The sequence below is a fragment of the Sciurus carolinensis genome, chromosome 8 (genome assembly GCF_902686445.1).
Source record: "Sciurus carolinensis chromosome 8, mSciCar1.2, whole genome shotgun sequence".
In the NCBI taxonomy this organism is placed as follows: domain Eukaryota; kingdom Metazoa; phylum Chordata; class Mammalia; order Rodentia; family Sciuridae; genus Sciurus; species Sciurus carolinensis.
In genome coordinates, this window is record NC_062220.1 from 78,677,950 (window position 1) to 78,697,202 (window position 19,253).

At 36.3% G+C, this 19,253-nt stretch overlaps 1 protein-coding gene across 12 annotated transcripts in view; it reads left to right on the forward strand.

Moving 5' to 3' along the window:
* Window positions 1-19,253, forward strand: part of Hdac9 (histone deacetylase 9) — a 701,371-nt gene that overhangs the window by 360,415 nt on the left and 321,703 nt on the right. For 11 of the 12 annotated variants that reach the window (XM_047560086.1, XM_047560095.1, XM_047560092.1 and 8 more), the window contains exon 4: window positions 15,869-15,931. In XM_047560086.1, coding sequence (XP_047416042.1) covers window positions 15,869-15,931 — 63 coding nt within the window. Of the gene's footprint in view, window positions 1-15,850; window positions 15,932-19,253 lie in introns of those variants that run through there. The other variant, XM_047560093.1, reaches the window with a different exon arrangement.

Below are 19,253 nucleotides of genomic sequence, written 5' to 3' on the forward strand. Positions count from 1 at the left end.
ACAAAAGTGTATTAATAAAAAATAAAAATTTCATCCCCTCCAAGGTGCTTCAGTGAGTGGTGGATGTTTGTAACCTATGTCAATTGAAGCTTCTCTGTGTCTTCTTAAACTGTGGCCCCTTGGACAGAGTAATAAGGGTTGGGAGTTATTTACCCCTGTTCCTTCCTTTTTGGTTTTTTGACAGGTGACTATCAGAAGTGATTGCTAACTGGAATCAGTATTCACTTCCCATGCTGGGAAGAGCTGGGGCTCAAATAACTCTCTCTGGAGTTATCTGAGCTGTATTTTCTCAGAGCTACAGCAGAATATGGAACTCCCCAAAGAATTTCTTCAGAGTTTAATGTGCTATATACACTCTTACCCTCATAGGGCAGGGGTAACTCTGGTTGTGTGGTATGACCCTGTAGACTCCCAAATGGGGAGAGGCTATGGAGTCTCAAAGATCTGTGCTGTGGGGGGTGGGGAGATGGCAGCAGGTTCCCCATGCTCCTGCACACAGGATTCTGGTGTTTCCAGCCCTGACTCCCAGTGCAGTCACACATAACTGCTCATTCCCTGGGACTATGATGGCTAGCCTACAGAAACACCAGTTCCAAAGGGAAGTGCTTTTTGTTCCCCCGTGTCCGCACAGTCTGTTATTCTGCCCCATAAAACTTTAGGCAAGTTATGTCAGTCTCCTCCCTAGCCTGACCTGACTCTCAAGGCTACTGCCCATGCCAGCCATTGTGGGTCTATTGCCATGGGGTCCAAGAGACAGGAAAGCACAGGAACCTTTGAATCCCACAGAAGTTAGCTTAGACAATAACGCCCTTCTGAAAATGGCTCCTGCTTACAGCACTATGAGAATATGTTGGGAAGTGCTGATAACTTCTTCAGAGCCAGTTGACTATGCAAATCCCAGGTCTCTTACCTGTTTAGACCATATTTCTGGGGAGTGTCAAATCCTGTACCAGTGGCATTCACTGGTTGACTTTTTCACCTCTACTCCTTTCTGCAGGTTGGACCTGCCCCACCCACTCCGTGGGGTGCTCCCATGTGATGGGTGCTGGGGTACCCTTTTGTCCTCCATTCCACTATCCACAGTCAGTCTCTTTCTTCCTCTGAGTCTTGGTTCACTGTTGAACTCCAGTGGTCTCCCTTTGTCACCCCCCTCAATAAGCAGTTGCACTCTAATTGTTTTGATTCTATCTCAGGGAAAAGCAGACAAGTGCTAGGTGCCTCTAATTCACCACCTTAGAGGGAGTTTTAAGATGATCAGTCTATCTTACTGGGACATACATTCCTATAAAGAAACTCAAATAAAAAATGATTAGTAAACAGAGGATAGTAAAGTATAAAAGCGTTGTTGGTTCATATGTGAAATTTTGCTAGACATGAGAAAACCAGAAGAGTAAAAAATACAGTAACAACTTTTAGTAAGAAATAAAAAGGAAAGAAAATCACCAGTGGGCTGCTCCATTACCATCAATAGCAGTTACAAGTATGTATAAGAAATTAAAACCCACAGTGTTCAGTGAGTCTCTCATGCAGGTGCACATGCCCAGCCGGGCCAAGCTGTTGGCTCATGGCAGGAGATACATCTACTGCCCACGTGAGGTGCAGCCTTCTGCTGCAGAGCTCCCCTTGCCTCAGCATTGTCTCAGCCCCCACTGTTCCTCCTCACCTGTGTTACTTACTGTTTTATGCATTTGTCCTCTTACTGTGGGACGTCTGGCCAAGCTGAGCTGTTGGGCTTTTTGAGGTGTGTGGTGGGTTGGGAAAATCCAACTTATTCTCTGATTAATAATTATGAATATTTGTAATGATATTATTATAGAATGATGATGATGATGATGGACATAGTTGTATGGTTACAGCATAACAGATTTTGAACAGTTTGCCAGTAGCACTATCATCCCATAAAGTTGTTATTTGGGTTACATGTGTAATAGAATATGAGTTTTCTCTGTTATGAGATTGTTGTGGTATAGCTACATGCATGAATTGTTATTGGTCTGTAGTTTTCTTCATAGAGTTCAAAAACCATAAATAATGAACTCTACTTACTTACATATCATTTTTTGGTTAGTCAAATGGGTATGCTTAATTATAGTGCTACTACTGTAAATGGATGGATGCTCTGGGACAGTTTTACTCTTTATTGAGTACCAGAGTTTTTGTCTCCAGTGACCAAATTTTGTTGCCACAGCATCCATTACAATATCTAGAAAGTTCCTTTTCATTCAGCTGTTTGAAGGGAAGATAATAAAACAATTTAATGTCAGTTTAATAAACTGCTTATTTTCCTGCATAGTTAGAGAAAACACAATCATATATGCAAATAATAAGTTCTGATAATGACTCTTCAGTTCTTACCTCCCTGGAGTTAAATTCAATCTAGATTTATTTTGCATAATATGCTAGGGTTGTTCTTCTGAACCACACCATTGCATGATGCCTTTTTCCCCATTACCCCATCCTATCAAGACCCTTTTATTATTTGCAGAAAAATGATTATTATCTGTATTCTGTAATTGACTGTGGATCACTAGTGCCAAGTGTCTGCCACTTGCTTTTCTAAGAGGGCTTGATTTCCTTCTAATATTTCATCAAATACCTGTTGTAAGTTGTGTTTTCCTGAGGCATGAGATGAGCCCTTAGCCAGGATCTTCTGTACCTCTGACTGCTCTGCATTTTCTCTGCAAAGTTAATTCTGTTCTTTCTGGCAAGGAAGAAGGGCTCTGAGCCAAAAACAAGGACAGGAACATGGTTCCCCAGCATGCCCTATCACAGTGTCAAAGGGTTTCCCTTACCGTAGGAATTTCTTTTTAATATCTCCCCCATATGTGAATATGGTTTCTATTTTTGTCTTGATATCAACTACTTTCCAGTAGTAATGTTTGAGATATTATTGTACTAATGAAATCTTAGAAATGAATATGACACAAGGATGAAAAATCATATTGAAGAATAATTAAAAACATGAATTCTGAAGGAAACACAACCAAACACTCCCCTTATTTATGTATTTATTTATTTTAATTTTTTTCTGGAGTAGCATGATGTATTTTTAAGAGTACAGCTTTAGGAATCCAAGGACATAATTTCTCTTCCTAGGCTATAGGTTAAAGCAGTTTGGAGGGAGTAGTAACACTCAGATCGACCAGGGCCCAAAGCTCATGTACTTCCTGTCCAGTCACATGTGGACCCCTCTGATGATTCTCATTCTGCTTGAACACTGAATTTACTTATTCCTATAAGCCTTTGGAAGAGCCACCATTTGTCAAAGCAAACAATACTTGCTGTTTAAATGCTATAATTGCCTGTGGGTTGCATTACGTGCTAAGTCTTAAAGTAAGTTGCTTTATAATAGGAACACATTAATAGAAATGTGTCCTTAGATGATTTTGTCATTATCCAAGCATCACAGTGTATTTTCACAAACCTGGATGGTATTAGCCTTCTACACACTTAGGCTGTAGGGTCTAGCCTGTTGCTTCTAGGCTACGAACTTGTACAACTTGTTACTGTACTGAATACCATAGGCAATGGTAACACGATGGTATTTGTGCATCTAAACAGAAAAACTATAATAAAAACATGTACTAAAAGATAAAAAATGGCACACCCTGGTCAGGAATGGAGCTTGCTGGACAGGACTGGAAGATAACCTGGGTGAGTCACTGAGCAAGTGGGGAGTGAATGTGAAGGCCCAGGCATGACTGGACAGCACTATAGACTTCATTTATGGACAGTGTACACTTAGGATTCACTAAATTTATAAAAACCTTTATTTCCCTATCAAGTATTGTATATTGTACATAATCATATGTGCTATACTTTTGTACAAATGACAGTGCAGTATGTTTACAACAGCATCACTATAAGCATGCGAGTAACATGTTGCATTGTGATGTCACTAATGTGATAGGAATTTTTCCTCCATTATTATGTTATGGGACCACCATCAAAAATATGGTCTGTTATTGACTGAAATGTCCCTATATGGCACATGACAGTATCATGTAACTCTTTGCAGGGCAGGTACTAGGGATTGAATCCAGCGGTACTTAACCACTGAGCCACATCCCCAGCCCTTTTTATGTTTTATTTTGAGATAGGGTCTTGATAAATTGCTCAGGGCCTTGCTCAGTTCCTGAGGCTGGCCTTGAACTTGCAATCCTCCTGCCTCAGCATCCTGAGTCACTGAGATTATAGACATGTGCCGTGGCCAACTGTATGAGGAAACTCTTAAAATTAAAAACAAAGCAAATGCTAATGTGTTGCTTCACAAGGCAATTAAAAAAAATGTATTGGTCACAAGTGTTACTTTTGCCACTGCTGCAGTTTTCCCAGTAAGAAAATTAGCCAGACACTGAATTATGCATTTGATATATACTATGAAGAAAGATGAAAGAAGAAGAAAAGTTTATGGAAACTAATGGGTAAGAAATATATTCTTAGCTTTGGGGCAAGAAGAAATTTGACTTTTGATTTCTATGTGAGAAAACTAAAGCATCAAACAGTCCTATTTGAATGAATGTCTCAAGGAACCAGCAATGATTGCTAAAATGCAAATGATATTTAAAACAACTGGAAAGGATATTTGAGAAAACACTGATATACAGTCTGGATACAATGATTTATAAGGACCAAAAGAAAAAGGCAAGTTTAGGAAAAATAAATAAAGAAAAAAAAAATCAATACATGAAGACAAATTGGAGATAATTTTGATCAATAATTTGTTTGATAATGGATTTGTTTAGATGGTTATTTGTAAAATGTGTCAGTCAACATTATTGTTGCCATGATCACAGGAAAATCCTAGAGAAGAACGTGCATGGAATGAAGAGTAGCTTCATCTTCTATTGTGACTTCTTATTCAATCCACCCCATGTGAAGAAGCTTAACTCTGGAAAATTTAAAATAGCCTCTGGATACATGTAGCAATTTCTGGGAGATTTTTTTTCCCCCTGGGAATATGTAGTCATTAAAATTTATACAAATCAAGTTAATGCTGTCTTTAGGTTTCAATTTTTTCTAAAACCGATGCTACATAGATAATTTACAAAATTCAAAGTTACCACATTTTATTATCAGAAAGGCAGATATCATAACTGTGTATACATTGTTTTAATGGCACAGATTCAAAATTTTTAGTATCACCTTAATCTTGCTTTTATCAAAGGATTTAAATTATGTATATTTTTGAAAGTCTGAAAGCCAATAGATTCTATTAAATGATTCTCACTTTCTCAAGATGTTTTAAAAGATAATTTATGATCCATTTGAAAATAGAAAAAAAGAGTAGTTTAGATTTACTCTAAGGACTGGACTTTTTAAAAATATGGTGATAGTTGTTATACTGTGAAATACAGAGATAGGTTCTTTATCATAGATCTTGACGGTAATTCTGGGTTCTCTTTTCTCACTCCCCCATATTAATTTAAACTTTCATCTTTTTCAGGTAATGTTATATGTACAGTTGACTGTATTTTGAGGGAAATGCACATTTTAAGCGAAGTCCAACCCTTGAGGTTGTTGTCATTTTCTGCCAATGTTTCCCCCTTGTTTATAAAGGGCATACCATTAACTCATTTTTCTGATTCCTCATCATTTAGCCCTCAATATTAATTGCCCCTAGATGTTACCTTTCCCTGATAGGACTGGGCCCTGTGAAATCAATATGTAATTTTTCATAATTCAAATAGTGAAAAAGTAGTAAATTTTATCCAACTAAGGTTTGAAATTTAAAATAACTGAAATTGACCTCCACAGGGTTCCTTCGCTTATAGCCAAGACTGTTGAGAATTCCCTCCAGATATGACCAAAATAGGAAGAAAATAGTTCCTAATTCATTACAGGAACAGGAACTTCAGGTAAAATAATTAATATTAGTATATTGAATTTAACTAGACTATCCCTGCCATCTGTAAAGGAAACATTAGCTGAGGAATGGACTGTGTTTTGAAGATATTCCTACATTATGATTAAATGACAAACATAGATGTCATTCAGTGTTCACGGTGAAGGTTCTGGTTCTTGTGAGTGTTGTCATCCAGCTCTGTTCCTCATGTTACAATGCCAAATTTGGCCTCACAAAGAGAACAGAGCAAATAACCTAGCATATACCATCACTTTCTTATTTATTATTTTGCAATTAGGAATCAGTGAGTTGTTGAATACTCATGGTTTATCTAGCAGCCTGGAAAGTAATATTAATGTGATGAGAATTTCCATTCTAATCTTTCTTATCTAATTTCTAGTTTCTCTTTAACAGAGGAATCAAATGATTTTTGACATTATGTTTTATGATGTTTATAGATGATCTTGATAAGTAGGAATTATCTTAGTTCAGAATTCAGAAACCTAAGTAGGCCCTCAATTATTCAGTTCTTAATTCATGTACTAATACTATGTTATAATAATAATAAAAATAATTACTGTATATCGAGTATTGTATTCTTATCATAATGCTAGGCACTTTATGTTTACTCTTTCTAAATATTAATGCCACAAGGCAGATGTTAAAACCCCATTTATAAGATAAGAGGATTGTGACTCAGAAATGTTAAATAATTTACCCAAGTTGTGTAGCTCATAACTGACTAATAAATGGCAGACACAGAAATTAGATACTTTTTTCCTGAATCCACAACCATTTATCCATACAATAAGCCATGTTATTGGAAATGTTATGTGATTGTCTTTCAGGTAAGAGAAGCAATTCTTCTCTGGAATCAAATCTAAATTAGTATCTGAAGCCAAAGCTTCCACATTTTCCAGAATATATCTCTATTTGATCTTGAAAATATAAGAACATTAGTCTTCTATTTCAAAAGGCTTAGGCCAAGTAGAGTATCTGAAAAGCTGAAAACAGAACCTTTATGTCAATGAGAATATAAGGTGGAACTCCTTTTCATTGGCGCTTTGATGGTGTCAGAAAAGTCTCCTGTGGAGGACCTGCAATAGAAGCCAGCATACCCATTAGACAGAGCCACAGAGACTCTTAAGAGCATAGGAACAATAGTCAGAATTTCCAAAAATCCTTTTCAGTAAAAATATTTTCAGTGTAGAAATGGAAATGTTTTAAATAAATCCTCTGGAAAATTGAATTTCTAATTGCTTGTGTTAAATCCTAGAGAAAATAAAGTGTTATAAAGAATCTGTAATCCCCATGTTTTATATCGATGATATAAAACTTAGTAAGGTTATAAAATAGTCCTGAAAAGTGCTGTATATAATATAATCATCTTTGCGATAAGGTGATGATTGTGGGTATGGAAGAGCAGCTCTTCTAAGGGAGGAAACCAAGTTCAGAGATGAGATTAGAGGAAGAGTGGTAGATAGAACAGGAAGAGATGATGCAGAAGATGATAGAAATGATGTGCCTAATGTTTGTTTTTGAAATTAACTATGAATCAAAGTGTATTGATATCAAATGCATCATGTATATGTATGTAGATTGTGTACATCCATTCAATCAACATGAGTTGAATACTTATTGTTTTCTAGGCAGTGTGGAATAGGCACATAAATAAAAGTCATTTCTCTGTTCGTGACTTGCTGAGGTCTTTTATGGGGAATGGACATATAATAAAACTGTTCAGATATTCTGTGATTTATGTCACAATTGGAAAACAGAGTTAGGTTTTTCATTCATGGATACTGAGGCTAGGGAGGCTTTGCAAAGGAGATACCTTTTAGACAGAAGTTTGAAGAATGAATAGATTGTACTGCCTTTATCTTCCAAGAAGATTATACCAGCAAAGGCTGCTTTCTCTAGTCTGTGAACTTACCAAAATGCAAGAGATTTTTATATTGGACAAAGGAGAAAGAAATCCAGGGATATGCTGCCTATGAGAGAGAACCATGTCTTAAAAAAAGATATGGAAAAGATGAAATTAAAGGAATAGGAAGATATTTACCAAGCAAAATAAACAAAAAGAAAATTTGCTAATTATTTAGGCAAAAAAGCATTTTAAGAGGTAAAAAGGACATCATGCACTAATAAAATGAGAGAGTTGACCAAATGGAAAAGAAGGGATGAACACCCTGGGTTAAAAGAATAGCAGGTCCAAAGACTTGGAATAATGAAGAATTCATGTGTGGGGGGCACCAACGCATCGCTTCTGTTGTGTGACTTTTGAAAAGGAAAGAGGTTGAGCTGCTAAGACAAAGTGTGGTCAGAACATGAATGGCCTTGGAGCCCTTCCTCTCTGCTCTTGAAATGAGAATCTGGAAACAGGACCAATTCCACACCCATGACTCCATATCACTTTGGGATATGGCCAATAGTAAATGTTTAGTTATATGGCATTGCTATAAATATTTTAATCTCTCAAAAAAGCAAATAAAGTCTGTTTTAGGTACATTCTATTTCTTAAATTTGGAATTTGCCACCCAACTAAATTGAATTATGAAGTCAGAATTGAATTGCAATATTAAAAAAAAATTGCTATTTTCAGGGCAAGCATTCTAGAATTCTGTCAGTTTAACTTGGTGATAGGTCATGGAATGGTATGGTGAATGTATCAACCTACCTGTCCTTTGTAGTAACAATACATGAAAAACTTTGGGTTGATATATTGATATCTGCTATATTTATATTAGCACCTAGAAAACTAGTGTTATCACAGTTCTAAAAGGTAGATTTATCCATATTCTACACATGACTGAATTAATTTTTAGTGTTCAGAATTCCATTTACTTCTAAGTATTGAGAGGAGACTTATTTTGTAGCATAACATGAACTTACACATCTGATTCATTTCAGGTGGTAGAGATCAGGATGCTAATACTACTTAACCGGTCTTATAGAATTTTGATTTTCATAGTCCTGCAGCAAAAAATAGTGTTTTATATTGAAGTTGAAATGTCCATTAAGAGTTTATGACCCCATAGATACTTTGTACATACAAGCCTTAGTCAATATAAGTGCGTTAGTCAAGTTTGATTTGTATTTCAAAGTAGATATTGTTCACTAGAGAAAGTCGATGTTTCATTATCAGTATGAACCATTACATGCCATTTAAAGCAAAAGCAAGGATTTCTGGTTCCTGTTTACTGACACCTACATTTGGGAATATGTACCACATTCATTAATGCAAAATGATGTTAACTTGCTTAGTTTTCTTATGTGAAATGTTAGTTTTACAGTCACAGAAATATTGTCTATACAAAATGTTGACAATCCTGTTAAAAGTTTCTCAAGTGAATTTTGAAGGGAGGGAAAATTGGGTCTGAGGTTTAGAATATTGAACGGAAATAGTGAACTCAAAGGAATTCACCAGTTGAAAGGAGAGCATGTGGACACCAGCTAGTACAACTGACAACCAGGTTTGTAATCGAAAGCTCTGTCATGTCACCCAGTTACTAGATACATTATTGTAAAGTGGGGCTATGAATGCATTTTTTACATTAGCTTTTTTAGTGCCAGTGTCTTAAATAGCTCACAAGAAAGATATTTTAATACTTGGTTCACTCAAATTGTAGAAGATGATGATCATAGTTGAGGAGACCTTGTAAGGTCATTTATCTTATAACCTTTCCACTGGATATTCTATGGGCAGGGTTGACAATATGGCAAGAGAAAGGCAATAAGTGAAAGAATAATTAGACTTTATATGATTTCATCAAAGCATTGTTTTTTAGATATGAACTTTTTATTGTGATTTAGCTATTATTGAATTGGTATTTTAATAAGAAACTATGATAAAGTGCATAGTAACAAAGAAATATTAGCTGTCAAATAGCATATTAGGGACTTAACTCCAGATCAGTAGGCACTTAATAGCATCTCCTGGAGAAGAAATCATTTGCAATTATAGAAGTATTTATTTTGTGACACACTACATGCCAGATACAACAGGAAGCAAAGTGACTAGCTTTTCAGGTTGATAAATGAAGCTTTTATAGCTATGAATAAGTAACTCAATATTTAATCAATTACATAACATTTTTTTAGAATTTATACAATTCCTTAGAAAAGGAGATGAGTAACAGCTTATAAAATGTTTTAATCCCTTGAGTTAAAGGTTCATAGAAGGGCATTTTTATTGTTACTTGTTATAGTAATAATAGCTACCATTTATTGAAAGCCTGTTTGCCAGGTATGATAAAATTCTCTGTAATCCTTCTAACAACTCCATAAGGTTTATTACTTTGAATCCATAGTTGTAAATTCAAATTTAAGGAATATCGAAATAAAATCTGTTACAGTTTCTTATGACACTGTATGGTAGATATCCTCTAAATCTTTAGTATTTCTTCTAAATCTGATGATTTCATGAAATTAGAGGCAGTGACATTCCTGTATGCATCTGTATCTTCAGAGCTAACACTGTAGTCATGAAATAGATGTTCAATATATGATTGACTGACTTTCATAGAATAAAACAACTTCCCTTGATTCTCTCAAAGGACCATTAAGTTTTACTTGTCCCTCTAATTACAGGACCATGTATTACAATATTGATTTCTCCCCCTGCATTGGCTGCTTTGAGCTGTATGTTGCCCAAGGGCTGATGGATTGGCGAACACAGAAAAATAGAATCTAGAACAGAGTGGCTCAGGGAAAAGCAGTGGACACATGCCCATCGACTGAATGTACAATGCTAGTCTCATTTTGCAATAGGCAAAGATCACTTTCTGGACAGTGTTCCTCAGTCTTTTTATATTTTGAATATTATTGGCATTGTTTTTTAGTCTCTTACCTAGTTTAATTATTTTCATTTTAAAAATTGTTCTCTAATAATACTTGCTAATTTGAAATTGCACCATAAAAGATATTTTATCCATCTATATTTTTAGCCATCTAATTATTGCTTTGGAAAAGATGATCTAATCTTGTAGTTCTCAAACATTATTGTGCATCAGAATTATTTGGAGGGCTTGTTAAAATACAGGTTCCTTCCAGAGATTCTGATTTAGTAGTTCTGGGGTAGAGCCCAATAAATTTCATTTATAACAAGTTCCCAGGTGACCCTGATCCTGTGTAATCCCCTAAAAATAGAATAAGTCATGGATCAACATTTGAAGGGGAGAATTAGGGAAGAAATTCTTTTCAAGCAGAGCAAGGCCAATGACTCTAAAAGTTTTGTTATTGTTGATTTGTTTTGTTGCCACATAAAACAGTCTCCCTGGAATTTCATTGCAGATGTGTTTTCTCAAACTACCTGCAGATGGGACCAGACATGATTTTCTCAGTTGTAAACCATTTGGTAACCAATTAGGCTTCTTTAGTGGGGAAGAATCACTTGTGAATATAGTATCTTGTGTGTAGTCACAATAGATGCTGTTCTTTTAAGAAGGAGAAAATTCAGATAAATAAACTAAGAAGCAAAAGTTAGAATATCATACTTCCCCCTTTCATCCTCTTCCTTGGGGATCTGAAAGACTTAGGCCTGTTGATTGCAAACAAAGGTGTATAATTTTATTGCTGTAACAAGTGTTGAGAAATATGAGGACTAGAAAAGAGAGAGGGTTAATGAAGGCGTGAATGGAGGACACTGGTTATTGGTGAGTAATTTGTAGCATTCTTGTAATGCATAGTTTGGTATTTCAAGGAGGCAAATTTTAAAACTTAGAGTCCAGAATCACAGGATTTGGTACTGCATGAAAAGTCTGTTTTATTGTACACAAACAGACTATATATTGTGTGGTAGTATAAATCACATTACACTACACACCTGCTTCTCTACAGTGGGGTCTTCAGGTGTTACTAGGACAGATTTGAGAAGGAGATCTGAGGATATTTCTATAATAGGAATTTTAACACAATTTTGATTTTTTTGCCTATATACTTGCATAAAAAGAACTGTAATTAACATAATTTTGAGTAATATTTTATATTAGGATTTGATTCCCATTCTTACTTTCTATTAAGTTGGGAATGTCAGGGTTTTTTTGCACTTATAGGCTTTTTTTTTTAACCTATAAGACTATAAAATATGATATTTGGACCAATTTCAAAAATGCTTATTAAATTGAATTAGAATTTGTTATATTGAGATTTTTAAAGCCACCTCTTTAAGTCAGCTTCTTTGCTACTGGGGCCAAAAGCCCTGAAAAGAACAATTAGAGGAGGAACATTTTATTTGGGGGCCCACAGTTTCAAAAGTCTCAGTCCATAGATGGCTGACTCCATTCCTCAGGGCCTAAGGCAAGGCAAAACATCATCGTGGAGGAATGTGATGGAGGAAAATAACTCAGGATATGGAACCAGGAAGCAGAGAGAGACAGCTCCCCTCTCCAGGGACAAAATACATACCCCAAATGCACAGCCTCCAATAACCCACCTCCTCCAGCCACACCCTACCTGTCTAGAGTTGCCACAAAGATAATCCCTATCTTTGAACCAATGCACTGATTAGGTTAAAGCTCTCGTAACCCCATCATTTCACCTTTAAACTTTCTTGCCTTGTCTCACAAGTGAGCTTTTGGAGGACACCTCATATGTAAACCATAATACTACCCTTCTATTTTAGCTTGACATTTGTATTAGCTTGTTAGGATTCGTATGAAAGAAAATGAATATATTTTTTTCCCAAATCTGTAAAATTGGTCTAATAATAAACTTAGTCAACATTGTGATGGTATAATAAGAAATAACCTTGTTAATATTTAAGCATTAGATAATGGAACTATGGTAATCAGTACCCTTGGTGGTTGTTTTGAAGATATTTGTTTTTCTTCCTAGAGACAAGTAGATCTTTTACATGATGTGTCCAATATCTTTTCACACTAAAGTAAATTTTCATTATCAAGAGTTAAATGAAAGATAAGACTGCTAATGAAAAGGAAATGTTGAAAGTATGTAGAAATGAAATGTTAATGAAATTCAAGTTAAAAACTAGAAGAATATACATTGGAATGCCTTTTCCCAGAATCTCTGAGAAAGACTAGCTTACTCTTCTGGAGCTATCTTCAATTATTGTTTGTTTATGACTATAAAAGCTTGGAGATCCTTTTTTATCAATTGCAGTTTTAGGGTGCAATTGAACAAAATGGCAAAGATGTGTAGGTATATATTATGACTTTATTGTCCTTTATATATTTATCATGATTTTTGTATATTCAGTTAAAAACACTTTGAAACATTTAGATAGTGATTCCATTTTTCATCAGTAGATTATCTTAAATTTTATTCTGAATATCTCAGGTAATTATTTGCATCATTTTAGTGAGGATCAAGGTGGCAGACTATAGAGCATGAATGCTACACCTGGTACCTGGGTTACCTTTAGCAAGCCTCTTTAGACCTGACTCCATTACAGAGAAAGATTGAAAGGGAGGGAAGAAGGAAGGGTGGCAAGTAGCTGAAGAGATGGATAAAAACTTGATTGTGGTGAATTTTTTTTTCACAATATATGCTTGTCTCAAGTCATCAGATTATATACTTTAAATATATACAATCTTGATTTGTCTAATATACCTCAATAATATTTTAAGTAAAGAGAGAAAACAAACAGAATCTTGTACCCCCAAATGTAAATGGATAAAAGTGGAGCAGCCCTGGTTCAGGGGAGAGCCTCATCTAGGGAAAATGAGGCAGCTTTCAGGTATTCTTATATCCTGCGGCAGTTTTCTGAGGCAGAATTTGAAGATTATTGTGGACAGTCTCCCCACCCCACAACCCCAGGTTTAAAATGCTATGTGTGATTACTGTGTAAATACATCATCCTTAAGGAAAATTCTTAGATCCACATTATTTCCATCCCTTGATTTTTATACACACATTTCTTAATGGAAAGCTTGTTTGTAATAGCAGATGGAATCAAATATTTTTTTCACTGATAGGAACATAGGATTTTGTTATTTAGCTTAAGTCAAATGCAGTTTGGAATAACTATTTAGAAAAAAGTCTTGTAACTTACTTTTCAAGAAATGGGATACCGAAGAGAAGTTATCTATGAAAAAAGAGGAATTCAGCAATAGGTTCTCTATTAAATAATTTAACATATTTCTTTATTTAGCCAAAACTATGGAAGCTTCTTTGCTTTTTCTTCTTCCATACCCTAGGGTTGACCAAGTTTTCTCCTCTGTCAGATTGCTCTGGGGACCTTGCAACAATCTGCTCTCCCTGTTGCTACTAATGCCTTAGGATTGTGTTTTTTCTTCCTGATCTAGTTTAGAAAAGGGTGAAGAGCTTCCATGACCAGTGGATTATACTTTCATGTTTGCCCTTGGGAGCAGTTAGATGCTGGCATTCCATTTTGGGATGCAGAATTTATTTCTCACAGATGATGATATAAATGTACCAGAGACTACAGAACTTTTATTCTATTAAGTGTAGTACATTTACTTTACAGGTGAATGTCACAATGTGTGCAGGTCTGGAAATCTATCAACTATCATAAATGCTATTTCCAAAGAAAAGTGGCATCTATATTTCAGGCAACCAATGTATACATACACCCAGAACTTTGATATTTAGGTACCAAGTATACTTACTTATTTATCAACAGGTGCACAAACATGGTAATCCTGCATCCATAGGAAAGTATCAACATATCCTTTTTCAAGTCGATTGGAAAAGCTGGAGAGAGAGAAAGACGGAGAAATTTCAGGTCTAAGCCATCCATGGTTTTATGTTTTTGTTTTTTAGATAGAGCAGGAACTGGATGCAATAAAATTGATAGGTGGTACTAAGACCACATTAGGATTTGTGAAATGGACAATTGCCTTACATAAATAGCAAGAAAATCAAACCAGTCCTTCATAAAAATTTTATTCTGGAGTGTGCTTGTTTTCCGAAACTACCTCTACTAAATCTCCTGTCAGTGCTGAAACTAGAAGGCAGAAAAGCTTCTAGTGCTACAGCCAACTGCAGTGTAGCCAGAGAAACAGGCAACAAAAATAGAACACCAGGATTGCTGTGCGTGGGTGAGGCAGAAACCACATTATGAGCAAAAGCTTCCAGTATTATTTTAGAACCAATACAGAGCTCTGCACTTCTCTTCTCTCTCTCTCTCTTCCAAAAACACATACTACAAAAATAAAATGAAATTAAATGTATGTGCATTTGCCCTCTTTGAATTATGATTCTTAATTTTTTTCTTGCCTTCCTTTGGACTCAAATCGCCAGTATGAAAACAGTGTGTAAAGCGAGCTTGGAGGGAGGAAAGAGTTAATTGCTTTTAAGGCCCTGCAACAGAGAATTATGGTTTGAAAGATAGAGGCTGGACAGCTGGGTTTGCTGGGGTATTTTTAAATGCATTAATGCAGGCTCCAATCACTCGGCCATGCTTGACCTATTTTTGGCTCAGGCCGACCATTGTTCTATTTCTGTGCCTGTGGGCCATGCTGTTGTTGATTCATATGCAAATGGATTATCACTAGCTTTAGCCAACTTGAGCTGAGAGAGACTGAGAAAGGGAAGAGAGAGACACACAAACAGATAGAAGGGCACCGGCTGGAGCCACTTACAGGACTGAGGGTTCTCACAAGGAAACCCTAGCAGCCTGAAGAACTATAAGCCAGGTTTAATTGGTTTCTTTTTCTCGTGGGTAGAGTTAATATTTTGCTACTTATTCTGACAAAGAAATAACCCCGAAGCACATTCCTATTTCCCACCTGCTTTTAGTTTCCGGGATAACCTAAAACTCCAGAGAGCTATAGCATCCACTCTGTCCTTTCTGCTTTGCACACAGGTTGGTAGCGGGGAAAGTGTCCAGGTCTTTTTAAAAGTGTATGTCCCTCTGAGCAGAAATGAAATCATTGTTGAAGTTGATCCTCTGCTGCTTCTCCTCAGGGAGGAGGGAGGACCAGCCAGGGTAGCTCCTGGGGCCAGTGCACTGAGCAGTGATGAATCTTTCATGTAGCTGAAGTAAGAGTGATTGGAATATGCTGCAGACAATTTACGAGAGTGACTCTTGTTTTTCCTCAGATGGGGTGGCTGGACGGGAGCAGCTCTTGGCTCAGCAAAGAATGCACAGTATGATCAGCTCAGGTAAGATCCTCTTTCATAACGGAGACCTTTTATGTTTGAAAGAGGGCTGGCTTGGGAAATGCAGCTAAGAAAAGCACCTCTCAAGAAATTACTGCTTTTTCGGTTTCATGTTGATGTTTTCTTGGTGCCGCTGTAGGGTTTAACTTAGATCCCTTCCATTACTGTTTCTGTGCATATTCCCGAGTCTGTTTAAGGAGGCTGCTTCTGAATGAAATTGCAAAGTATTGCTTCGGATGAAAGATGAGAGTGAGATAAGTAAAATGTAGTGGAAGGTGTTTTGCCTTACTATGCAACTAGAAAAAGGAGATCCGAACTGATTGTAAGCATCTGCTAATAGAATTTGAAAATCAGGTAAGTTCATATTGGGGCTTCAGTTTAAATTGCAGCCTTGGCCAGTCTGACGATTTTATATTTACAGTGTGCATACAGAGCACATCTATTTATAGACCTACCTTCTGAAATGTGTTTGTCACAGAGTTTTAAGGGTAGTTTTTTTCTTTTCCTTTTTCCCCAAATGTGGCTTTTTTCTCCTCAGCCCAAAATGAAACTGTTTAGGATGAAATAAAATTATTATTAGTAGATGCTTATTTTAATTTTTTTCAGAAACATTTGGGAAGTCTAGCATCATCAGGCAGATGTAGTGGCATACACACATATAAACGTGTTAGAAGCAGGTGCAACATTTTAAAGGATAACAGGAACGAATTCCAGTTTCTTGTTTCTCTCTGTGTGTGCTTGTGCTCTCAAGGATGTGCTGATGGGAGATGCATCCTGTCAGTTTTATCAGTTTATAGTTGTCAAAAGAGCATATTCTCTAGGAAATGTTATTTACTTGTAGTTACTGCTTTGTGCATTTATTTCTTACTACACATTCAGCTTTTGGGACTCTTTGTTTCTGTTTTCTTCTGAATGCTTCCACCTAAATTGGCTTAAAGTTCTTCCTCAGATCCCCTAAGTTCCCGTCCGTGTTGGTTTAATTATAATTACAGATCACTGTCTAGATTTCTATAAGAATGTAACATAAAGTAGCCTTTACATTGTGGGGCTAGGCGTGAAAAGAATCAATATTCCACAGGTTGGTTGGGTAACTGCTTTGGTGCTAACGCACCTTCGCATCTATGCACATCCTGTTTGAAGCAAATTTTCTTTAAAACTCTGTTAGTCACAATGATTTTACGATCCTTCTGTCGGTCCAGTCTTTTCTTGGAATCAGAATAAAGATCAATTTTATACAATTTGGTGTTTATACACTTGTGATAGGCACTATATTAACAAGTAGTGTCTGCTTAACAAAAGTAAACCTACCAGAATTACATTAGTTTATTATCGTAGTTGGTGAAAGCTGCCATGAGCTTGGGGACAGGTCAGCAGGTGTACCTCAGATGGAAGTGGTCACTTATGTTAAATATTAAACATTAAAATGTATGTTAATATATACATTAATTATACTTTTAAAATATTGAGGGATTCATTGAAATAACTTTTTGATATTTTTTCAATACTGTGCTATATCCTTCTAGTCTTTGTGTCTGTATACAAGTTTGATATTTCTTTCACATGGGGGAAACACAGGTCTGCCTTCCACCCAGGATGGCCACAGGTGTTAAAGCTTTGCTGGTTCTCCACATCTTTGATTATCACACACAGCTGTGCTCCTGTTTCAGTTGAAATTGTCATTTCCCTGATACTTAGTGATTTGTACACAAAGCAACAAGATTTTCAACAGGCTGGAGACTGTCAGTGCTATTACCAGTTATACCGGAAGCAACACTGAAGCACTAACTATTAAATGAAAAGTGATATAGTTTAACATCAACTCCCAAACCTGTCTGGTATAAATAAGGAAACTCTGTGTTCTACTTACTTTTGAAGTTTGAAACATGAACTGCATCTTTCCTATGATTTGCCTAATATTTGTTTTTGTTTCATATAGTATGTCCTTAAATATAATTTACTCAATCTATATTGTATGTTTTCTGTAAGGCACTGGTTCTCAAACTTAGAGCCCCCAGGAGTGTTTTACAACAGGTGATGCCTGGAATCTATCCCTAAAGTATCTGTTTTCATTGGTGAGAGCAACAGTATGGACTTGGGGGTTTTTAAATCTCCCCAACTCTTGCAACCTTCAGCAAACTGAGCTGGGGCTTAGAGAATGGGTGATGATACTGGTGAACCAGCATCAGTAGGGTCTGTCCTTTGAGTTTATTGCTAAATTAGGGGCTTGCTTAATTTACCCACCGATCTTGTTCAACTTCCTCTTGGACCAATGGCCAGGTTGAGATTTGCAGGCCAAGAAGTGGATAAGGTCTTTGAATCTGAAAGAGAGAAAAGATACTTTGGCAACCGGTCAGAGTTTGGGAGAGAGCCCTGTCCTAGGAGCTTGTTCTCACATGAGCTCCATTGCTAGCCTCTTGTGTAATGGGTTTGCTCCTCTTCAAACTGAAGAATAATGATGTCCACCTTCTTATCTCTTAGCATTCTTGTTATGGTTCAAGTATACCAACATGTCTTTAAAGTGTATGCTACTAATATTGCTCTTTTTAGTGAATGAACCAGGGATCCTGACTCTTCAATGCCATGCTGTACCAGATGAGTTAGATTGTAGATCACATGGAGAAATTAATTTTTTTATTCCCATAACTAGGTTTATTTAGTTATCAGTTATTTCTTTGGCTATCTTGGTCTGATAAGATTAGTCCTTTCTTTATGTAAATTGTGTCTATACCTCTGGATAGCTTGTGTGTGTGTGTGTGTGTGTGTCTTCTGTGAAAATGTCTCATGTAAAAATCAAAGATAAAAAAGTTGCAGAGCATGTAATCAAACAGTGAAATCCCATGGAAGTTTTCTTAAGATTAATTATTTTAAAATGTTAGTTTTCTTGTATAATTCTTATTAGCATTTACTTTGGAGTTCCCACTCACTATTCTAATTCTGTTGGCCAGTATTATTATTATTCAGTACCCTTTGTGATCTGTTGGATTGCAAATGTTGTATGTGATTGTACCTTTTCCTAATATAAACCCAGTCAAGCTAGATATCTTGGGTAAGAAGGAAGGCTAGATATCTTGGGTAAGAAGTCTCTGATGTTGCATAGAGTTCTATAATGTAGTTTGCTAATGTCTTTCAGTTAAAATTTTCTATAGTATTGAATCTTGAAATTCATGATGAGTGACACATTTTTCCAAGTACAGCTCCCCTTTTGTGTCCCATGTGGGCCAATGTAAGTGATAACTGTGGCAGAAACTGAAGCATGTATAAATATTGATTCAGGTCTCTCAGCAGGTGCTGGCAGAAGTAGGGGTGTTTTCCTGTTCCCAGGCAT